This window comes from Metopolophium dirhodum, chromosome 6, assembly GCF_019925205.1.
Source record: "Metopolophium dirhodum isolate CAU chromosome 6, ASM1992520v1, whole genome shotgun sequence".
In the NCBI taxonomy this organism is placed as follows: Eukaryota; Metazoa; Arthropoda; class Insecta; order Hemiptera; family Aphididae; genus Metopolophium; species Metopolophium dirhodum.
This window is the reverse complement of record NC_083565.1, coordinates 29,133,628-29,144,155: the sequence shown is the minus strand read 5'-3', so window position 1 is coordinate 29,144,155 and position 10,528 is coordinate 29,133,628. Positions and strand designations below refer to the sequence as shown.

Below are 10,528 nucleotides of genomic sequence, written 5' to 3'. Positions count from 1 at the left end.
CTCAAAAAGACCTATGTTATATTATTTTAATATTATTAATCATAATGATACGAGTGTGCATATTATTACCAGGGCTAGGAATTTCATGATTGAAGATCAATCGATTAAAAAAAAAATACTTTCTTAGTATCCCTTCAAACCACGATTTAATATATAATGTTTATCTTAAACCGTGCTTTTAACTCAGCTTATACTTTTATAATGTAATAACTAATCTTTTTTTCCGATTTCTAGTTTGAAAAAAACGAAAGCAAAATTTAATTAATAATTTTTAATTACTGATACAAGTAGGTGCCATTTCATTTTAACTGTTTAACCATCTGAGGAAATTCTTAATGAAGTAAACACAATATGAAGATTTTCAAGAAGAAAAATTCGATACGTATCGCGATACGGAATAGTTACGTGCCGACAGGAATAGTTACGTACCGACTCTTATCGAAGTTTCGTATCGTTGTGAAAAATTAAAATATTTGGTCAGATTGTACATTATGACGCATTGTTAAAATAAGAGTTGTCTATATATGAGTGAAAAATAAACATTTTCAAAGGGTTGAAAATTAAGTTTGAAATTTAAGTTTTCTCGTTCTGTATTCTGTTAATGGTGAGTTGTGTCAAGATGTCTAAAACAATTAATTTTAATTTTGATATCTTTTTTAAAGTAATAATTAGTACCAGTATAATTATTTAACTCGTACAAAATTTACTCTCGAAGCAAATAATACATTTAGTGAGCCATGTAACAATTATTATTGGGCTCAACATTTTTTTACACAAAGCAGAACAAACTGGAGGCGTAGATATAGTGTATAGGAAGGATTATGTATTTATGTCTATCAATATCATTCGTAAAAACGCAAAAATAATCTAAAAGTAATCTGAGGATTTTACCATCGGTGGAGTTTATATATTTTCAGTCAATAATTCCGGTGGAATTTACATTTTTTTCTTTTTTTTTTTGACTTGCTAGTGATAATTATTCATAATTAATAATTACATATATTTTTTTTTAACAGGAATTACAGCTAGTGTAGTTTATAAAGAAGTATTATATTAACGCTAAAAATCAGCTTAATAAACAATTAATATATTATAATATGACATGTTGTTTTAAGCAATCGCATTTAAATGTTATTTAATTAGACAATATTTAATCTTACCAGACAACAATACATAAACCCGGCAACGACGAGTAATTCGGCTAGTCTGTATATAAATAATGTTCTTACCTATATTATTGATCATTATAAATATTTTTATGTATTATTGTATATTATAATTTTATTATTATTTGTATGTTTATTTATTTATTTGTTAATAACCACTGAATAAATAAAATAAACAATTATTATAATCTAAGTTTGCGGTTCTTAACCAGATGTAGCCTATTAACACCTATAACATATAAGTCAATACGTGACGTGAGTGTATTACTACAATATTTTTGGATTATCATTATTTTTTTTTTTTTCATATGAATTAATACATCTTATATTGTAAGAGATAAACCTATATCTTATCTTTATTACACCGATGACAATGGAATTCGATACAATTCTAAGCATCTAAACCTAACAATTTGTATTATTAATATTATTATGTATTTATTTATCAGTTTTTCTTGTTCATACGAATCGTATAGGCGTACAGCACTTTGGTCGCAGTCGTATATTTACTACCAATATGTGTAGTTGAGCGATTGTACTCAATTATAGTTTTATACTTAAGTAGTTCACGATTAATAAGTGATATTATTTCAAATCATCTTAAAGACATTTAATTTAAAACGGGACGTTGGCTCAATTTAAAAAGGAACTGTGGAACTATTATTTTTAAAAAATTGCATCTGCTATTGTAACAGGAGCCTTGCATTAATTTTTCACGCTTTTTGACAAGTAAATACCTACAATTTTAATAATAATTATAGAAAAAAAAAAAACTAAACAAAATTAAATCTGAAATTGTTCGTAAACAGTTCAAAACGAGTTAAAATATTTTCAAAATGTTATGATGTATAGAAAATAAAAATATAAACATTCAGTCAAAATTTTCATATATTATCTGCAGTTATTCGTTTTTGAATTACAACAAAATAAGGAAATCGCTACATGAGAAATCGAGTGAATATCCATTGTTGTAAAAACTTCAAACGCTCATAACAATTTTATTTGACTCTTTTATACATATTTTTTTTTTTTGGTAAAAGTAGATAATCTTATAAGGATTCTTGTATTACATTTTTAAATCTTAGATTTAAAAAGAAAAATTTTTATGAATTCTTAACTGAATATAATTTGATAATTTTCGTGATTTTTCCGTATTTTGTCGTAATTTTAACATTAAATGCTTAATATATAAAAAAAAATTGTGACTATGGATTTTTAATATTTTGTCAAATATCATTGTGAATCTTAATATATTAAGAGCTTTGTATTAAATTGTTTTGCAACTAACAGGCTAATTCGAACGTCGAACTGGGCGTCAACCTTGGAGGTAGCTGGTCTCGTGAATCGGAATTCGTGCCAAGCGAATTTTCTATGGAGGTAATATTTATTTTTTCTTAGTTCATTTCGTTTGTCACTCTCACATATATGCGTGTAAATATGTACGTAGCGTACCTACCTATTTTATTCTATTAAATCTCTGTGTTCAGAAAAATAAAATTTGAACAAATATAATTCGATACCTACCTATAATAAATAGTTCGTGATCGTGATATTTTATGATAATTGATAAGAAAAATAAATGATAACCAAACGTCGCCCCAGTCTGTCATATTATAATATTCGGTCCATAGACATTAGACATTACAACAAAGTCATAACTTATAACTAACTTATAAGGTCTATCGGTCTATGATTCTGTCGGTCAGTCACTCAGTCTTTGGCCTTTGCCCAAGTGTCTCCTACTCTCTTACGCAGTTACGCGACACGCGATTGATAATAAATAAATTGCTCTTGAGATGTCTCTATAATAGAGTATAGACGCTATGGACCACGGCCATATAGATACGTATAATACTAACTGAAGTTAACTACAAAACAAAATAGGTAAGTACATTCATAATATTATAAATATGTGGTAGGTACTCGCGTATGCTACCTTCCACGAAACTGTACACTTGTATTTATCTACCAAAAACGGTGTATTCTAGGTACTTAAAGTTTATTAAGAGGACATCACACCCGCATGTGTTGTCTCCGTCTTACGAATGTGTAACATACCAAATTTATGCTCAGAAATTCAAGTTTTATGCCGTTAGCTTAAAAATTAGAGTGAATCGACCTATTATATAACTTGATGGTAAGAATTATATTCACATTATCAGTGTTTTGTTGAAAGTTTTTTTTACGATAACTAAGTTTTTAAGTGAGTTATGAGCATTTTTAATTTACATTTATTATACACGCTATAACTCACTTAACAAACTTAATTATCGTAAAAAAACTTCCAACAAAACACTGATAATGTTCTTACCATCAAGTTTTATAATAGGTCGATTCACTCTAGTTTTTAAGATAACGGCATGAAACTTGAATTTCTAACCGTAAATTTGGTATGTTACGTGTTTGTAAGACGGAGACAACACATGCGGGTGTGGCGTCCTCTTAAACTAAAACTTACTAATCTCTACTGCTGATGGTCATAATTTTTAAGTATTTTAAAATGTGTATAATATATTGTTATACACTTATAGTTAAGTACAGTTAACACTTAAGTAAATTATCGTTGTCTTGGTTGATATTTACCACTTATCAAATAATGTAGGTATCAATTATTTATAGTTTTCTATGACATAAAATATGTTAATGTTATTTATCGTAACAACTCAAGTCGCAGATACTTTGCTGTAATAAAATATAATAAAAATATAACGTTTATAAGAATGTTTCATATTCTTTCGGTAGTTAAAAATTTTATGGTAGGCCGTTAGTATTATATAGTGTACTGTACTAAATCAACAAAGTAGCTATAGGCAGCATACTAAACTAGCATAATTATAAGAAATGTAACCATTTAAACAGTGTACTGTACTAAATCAACCAAGTAGCTGTAGGTAGCATACTAAACTAGCATAATTATAAGAAACGTATAACCTGACCATTTATAATATACTAAATACTATCTCTAAACAATATTATGATTGTGATGTTATGATACAAATAAAATTTGATCAAATTAGCAAAATTATTATTTTTTGATGATATTAGGTATATAATTTTTGTATTGCTTATTTCTGCACATTTGTTGGTTATTGCATATTTCTGTATATTTTGACAAAATTCAAAAGTATTACATATTGAAGCAAAAATTAAAAAAATTTTATATTTTGTCAAGCATGAAATATAACAATACATTTTGTAGGCACTAAGTAATTATTCATTTTAATAATATTTAATTATACATTTAAAATGATTTTGTTTATTAAGTATATACCTACCAATAACTCTAATTTAACCAATTAGATTTAAATTATTTTTGAGTCATAAATTTATAAACTGCAATATAATATAACAACAAAGGTATACCTTTGGGATACCCCAGATAAATAACCAAAACCACCCCTGATATTGATATGTATATATTATATAGGAATAATTGTATTAGTCCTCACTCATTAGATTTAGTAGCTATTCACAAAAAAATAATATAAATAATTAATCATTTTTATTATATTTTTAAGGTGTTATGTCCATAAAAGAGATGGATTCTGTAACACATGTTATACCATGGAGAAATGGTCAAAAGCAAGTTTTGAAGTTCAACGGATATAAACCTAAAATATATACAAACAGCTGTTATACTCACAGTTTTTTTGAAGTACTACAATGTTTACGAAAGTATGACATTTTGAGTATATCATTTTAGCTGCTATAAAAATAAATAATAATAATGTATTTTCTGTTTTTAGTGAAGAAGTGTTATGTGATATTAGGTTAGAAACAGATGATGGTACTATAGTATGTGCGCATAAAGTTGTCTTAGTATCAGCTTGTCCATATTTCCGTGCAATGTTCACCAGTTTTTCCGAAGGGGCTAAATATGTTGTAAATATAAGAGAGTTAGATTCTAACATTCTACAACTCTTGATTGATTATATTTATACTGGCAAAATAATGGTGACCGAACAAAACGTAATGGTAGGTATATAATATAATTCATTACATTATATTTTATTTATATATTTTACGCTTTAAAAAAATTTTCATTATAATTTGTAAAAGTTGCAAATGTTCCAATTAGGTAATATAAAAATGTTCTAAGCACATGGAAATTTTAAAACTTGATACCCTAGTTATTTAAGATTATAATAAAAATGATCTAAATTCATTATTATTGTTTATTTGTTTAGGATTTGTTACCAGCTTCAGTGCTCTTACAGTTGGATTATATAAGAGATGTATGTGTTGAGTTTTTAAAAAAACAACTGAATCTTTCAAATTGTCTTGGTATCAAAGAATTTGCCGACTTTTATAACTGTATGGATTTGTTGTCAAGTTCTGAAGAATACATAAAAACACATTTTTTGTAAGTTTTATTAAATTTTACACTATCAGTGAATTGTGTACATTATAATCACTCATGCTTTTCAGAAAATTTATTGAAACAGATGAGTTTCTATCTTTGTCTTCTGAAGAAGTGATTAATCTAATCTCTTGTAATGACATTAATGTTCCATTTGAAGAGAAAGTATGTCTACTAAAATTCATAATTGCATTTAATTATATAATATGGGAAGTCTATTTATCTGTGTGTAAGGAAAATAATAGAATCAAATGATTCACAAATACTACTACAGTTGGGTGTTTGTTTGGGTAGATAATGTACCTAAATAATTGTGTACATTTTTGCATTATGTAAAAGTTTTTGGTAGTTTATTAAATTAATATTTAATTCTACAGCTTTATTGCTTATTGTTAGGCTATACTGCTACAGTATGGTATACAAGTCAGTTATAGTTATACTAATGCCAATATAAAAAAATTTAATTTTAACCTGAGGCTACAATTAAAAAGATTGCAGTCACTCTTTATGTGGTGATCCACAATTCCACATACTTATTTAATAATTTACTTTTTTTAAACTGAGTTAAGTTAATACTTATTTCCATAATAAATTTTAACTTATCGAGTCAAATTTATTATTTTTTAAATGTTATCTTCCAACTTATCATCTTATGTTCTCTAATTTAAAAGGACGCTATACAGCCATTTGTTGCCTCAGTCTTACAAGTGCGTAACATAGCAAATTTTACACTCAGAAGATCATGTTTAGCTCCATTAGTTTAAAAATTAGAGTGAAATTACCTCTTTTAGAATTTAAAAGTTAGATTTTTGTCTAGGTTAGCGGTTCTAAACCTTTTTATATAAGCGTACCACCTATTCAGTTTGAAAATGTTCATGTAATTACCACTTGATTGAATAAATTTTTTTTATTGCTTATCAAAAATGAATATGTTATTTTAATTGTTTGGAAATTTATTTTATTAGGAATTACAAAATTATCATAATATAAACATTTAATGCATAAAAAGAATATGAAATATGTACAATCGTTATTTATATTATTAATATTAATATAAAATAAACCAAATAATATTTATTGTGTTAATGATCCATTCCATTTTTTTATGGAGGGAAAATTTTTTAGCGCACTACCCACAAGCTTTCCGCGTACCATAGGTTGATATACTGGTATAGGGAATCTCATAGAATTTTTATTATATTTTAATTTTAAAATGTGTTATGAGTATTTTAAGATGTACAAATATTTTACAATTTTAAAATACTCCTCATATGCTTTAAAATTAAAATATAATAAAAAGCTTATGATTATACCTAACATTTTTAAGAGGTTCATTCTCTTTATTTTTTAAACAAACAGAGCTAAATGTGATTTTTTGATCGTAAAATTTGGTATATTTATACCATATTATAAGTGCGTACTTTTCAGACGGAGGCAAAAATGTCTTTATAGAGTCTTCTTAAGTTAAGAGAACATAAGATGATAAGTTAGAAGTTTACAGATAAAAAATGATAAATTTGACTCGATCAGTTAAGAGTTACTATGGAAATAAATGATAATTTGCCTTAAGTTAAAAGTTACTACAGAAAAAAATATTAACTAAGTCATTTAAAAGAAAAGAATCTACATTTTTAAATTAGTATGTGTACCATATTAAGAGTGACTGCTTTCTTTCTATATTATAATAAACATTTTGTTGAACTTTTATCGTAATGTACAGTGTATATATCTATTTTACTTCATACGAGTATTAGATATTTAAACAATGTACATTTAAATAATTGATAATTTAAAAATTATTAATTTTTTATAGTTATTAAATGTCATATAATATACTGTATGTAGATACTGTTATAATCAATGTTATGATTTATTGTTAAATAAAAAAATAAACCTTACTTACATGATAATTTTTGAAGACCTTGCACTTAAAGGGACATTACAGTGACATTTGTTGTCTCTGTCTTACAAGTACGTAACACAGTAACTTTTACGCTCAGCAGAACACGTTTATCTCCGTTAGTTTAAAAATTAGAGCAAATTGACCTCTTATAAAATTTAAAGGTAAGATTATTATCTAGACAATGACATAGGCTTTTTATTATATTTTAATTTTAAAGTGAATTATGAGTATTTTAAGATGTACAAACAGTTTACAATTTTAATATACACATAACTCGCTTTAAAACATGATAAAAAACCTATATCATTGTCTAGATAATAATCTTATCTTTAAATTTTATAAGAGGTCAATTCGCTCTAATTTTTAAACTAACAGAGATAAATGTGTTTTGCTGAGCGTAATAGTTGCTATGTTACTCAGTTGTAAGACGGAGACAACAAATGTCACTGTAACATCCTCATAAGAAGATCTAGCGCATTATTTGTTTTCTATCTCTGGCCCATGCACAACATAGACAAAACGCATTCACGCAGAATCATTTATTCTATGTTTTTAAGTAATTTTAGAGTAAAATCACCCATAGCTAAAAAAGATAGAGAAAATATTTTTGAGGGAATGACATATCGATTTGTCTAAATATTGTCTCAAAACAATTTAAATTAACAACATTTTTTGTTTATTTAGAAAGTCGAATACAAAGTCAAATAACAACAAAGTATAAAATCAATGTCATTCACTAAAAAATATTATTCTCTTTCTTTTTTGTAATGGGTGATTTTACTATAAGGTTGCTTAAAAACAAGGAAAAAATGATTCTATGTTAATGCGTTTTGTCTATGTTGCGCGTTGGCCGGAGAGAGAAAACAAATAGTGCGTTGACATCCTCTTAAAACCATTACAATATTATTTTTAAGCTCTATTGTTGAAATCATATGAATAGCGATATCCTGAAATATTTTTTTGTTTTTATTTTATCAAATAAGTAACTATTTACGTCAAGGCAAAAAATTTAGTTTCTAATATAATTTGTTTTAGTTATTTATTAATTTCATCATATGTATTTGTTGTAGGTATTTGAATGTGTTATTAATTGGGTAAGACATGAATTAGATTGTAGGTATGACAATTTGCCTAAATTAATGGAACATGTTCGTTTGTCGTTAGCATCCCAAGAGTATATATCAATAATAGTAGACGAGGAACCTCTTATTAAAAATAATCCTAAATGTATGTTTTTTTTCATCGTTATGCTTTTATTGTAAATTTATAATATTATATAATAATTATAATTTTTTTAGGTAAAGATTTTGTCAATGAAGCTTTAAATTTCCATATCGTAAAGAAACATCGGCACATTACTGTGCCACAAACAATTCGTAACTCACCTAGACAGACTGGACTTAAAGTATTATTGAATTCAGATTTCAAATTATCTTTTCAATATCATTCTATTTACTTATTTTATTGCAGTTTCTTCTTGCCATGTGTCATTCATCAGGAATGGGAAATTGTTATACTAGCTGGTATGATCCAGCAACCAAACTATTGCATAAAACAATAAAAATGAATATGGAGTTTGAATTATGTGCTCTAGTCTTAATAAAGGATCATTTAGTTTTTGCCTTGGGCAATAATTATATTAATTTAATATCCATTGAAATGCTTGATTTATCTTCACAATCACTTCAATGGAAACCAACAGTTGACATGTTAATCGATCGAAGTTTTTACGGAGTCGGCGTCTTAGACGATCGCATTTATGCTGTAAGTATACCAATAGGTTAGGTTCCCTAACTCATTACTAATTTTATGTCATTTAAATATATATTAATATTCAATACTAGGTGGGCGGAGACATTATTGGTGATTCTCAGTTAAATAGTGCAGAGGTTTTTGACGTGAGTGTTCAAGAATGGCGCTTTATATCTAATATGTCTACTGGAAGAATGAACCTCGGCGTTGCAGTACTCAATAATCTTTTATACGTGGTAAATTTTTTTTTTAATTATTAATTTTTAATACTTACATTTAATTCATTTAAACTCTGTAGGTAGGAGGTTATAACTACCCATTTGCTTTGAAATCTGTTGAATGTTATGATCCCACCCTTGACATATGGATACCAGTCACAGAAATGTCTACAAATCGCCGAGGCCCTGGTATAGGAGTCTTAGACGGTGTTATATATGCTATCGGTGGTGACTGTCAGGAATATGATAATTCAGTGTATCTTAAAAGTGTTGAGGCCTATACACCAATTACTAAAGTATGGTCTTCAATTGCCGATATGCACCTATGCCGTTCCGATCCAAGTAAATATAAAAAATAATTTTTTAAATAAATCTTTCTAATGAACTTATTGAAATTAAATTGATTTTTCAATATAGGAGTTGTCACATTTAATGGTTTGTTGTATGTTATGGGCGGATTTAACGGATCTACTCGTTTGGACTCTATTGAAATATACGACCCCAAAACCAACACGTGGACCTTGGATACATTGTCAACAAGCGTTGAGGTAATTTATGGTGCAGTTGTCGTCGATGGGTCACCACATTTGAGAACTGATTAGATTACATGGTTTTATTGTTGGTTGTTGTATACTATATTCATATTAATTTATAAGTTATAATACATGAACATGTGTTAAGTATTTTTTATATTTTTGATTTTGTGAATCTTTCAATAAAATGGCTTTTTATAATTTTAGTTAACTATTATATTGTCTCTGGTAAACTTCTACAAAATATGTAGACTTCTTTAAATATTCTAGTGAAAATAAGGTTAATTTATTTTCAGAGTAGATAATAGTGTAATACTGAATAGTAGTACAAAAAAATGAATGGATTTGAAAAATTTGGTATAGCCCAGTAGATGCTTTAGTATATACATATTTCCATGATGTATCGGAGAATAATAAGCAAGCATTGCCTGTATCCGTTATTATCAAGCGATCTATTTGCAAGTCCTAAATTATGTTAATGTATATAATGTTATTTTATGTTATGTAATAGTAATTAGTATTGTAATATAATATTTTGGTATATAAAGTTTATGTTTCAAACGTTTTTTCATGATTAACCATTTCTTTCTACGTAA

The 10,528-nt window shown here is 26.9% G+C and overlaps 1 protein-coding gene across 2 annotated transcripts; it reads left to right on the top strand.

Annotated features, from left to right (window-relative positions):
* Positions 1–1,637: 1,637 nt before the first annotated feature.
* LOC132946853 (ring canal kelch homolog) lies at positions 1,638–10,134 on the top strand. Of its 2 annotated transcripts, XM_061016954.1 has the most exons (12): positions 1,638–1,895; positions 2,457–2,543; positions 4,685–4,841; positions 4,913–5,141; positions 5,354–5,529; positions 5,595–5,691; positions 8,500–8,656; positions 8,728–8,834; positions 8,900–9,193; positions 9,274–9,417; positions 9,480–9,741; positions 9,817–10,134. In XM_061016954.1, the coding sequence occupies exons 3-12, from the start codon at positions 4,690–4,692 to the stop codon at positions 9,999–10,001; spliced, it is 1,803 nt and encodes a 600-aa protein (XP_060872937.1). In that variant the 5' UTR covers positions 1,638–1,895; positions 2,457–2,543; positions 4,685–4,689; the 3' UTR covers positions 10,002–10,134. The 2 variants fall into 2 exon arrangements, with proteins under 2 accessions (XP_060872937.1, XP_060872936.1); XM_061016953.1 differs by lacking the exons at positions 1,638–1,895; positions 2,457–2,543 and adding an exon at positions 2,591–3,050.
* Positions 10,135–10,528: the final 394 nt, after the last annotated feature.

Bases quoted from the DNA above. Each gene is read 5' to 3' on its own strand.
- LOC132946853 (XM_061016954.1), top strand. From the start codon at position 4,690: ATGTCCATAAAAGAGATGGATTCTGTAACACATGTTATACCATGGAGA. The intron at 4,842-4,912 runs GTATGACATTTT...TTCTGTTTTTAG, and splicing joins GTACTACAATGTTTACGAAA to TGAAGAAGTGTTATGTGATA. The intron at 8,657-8,727 runs GTATGTTTTTTT...TAATTTTTTTAG, and splicing joins TATTAAAAATAATCCTAAAT to GTAAAGATTTTGTCAATGAA.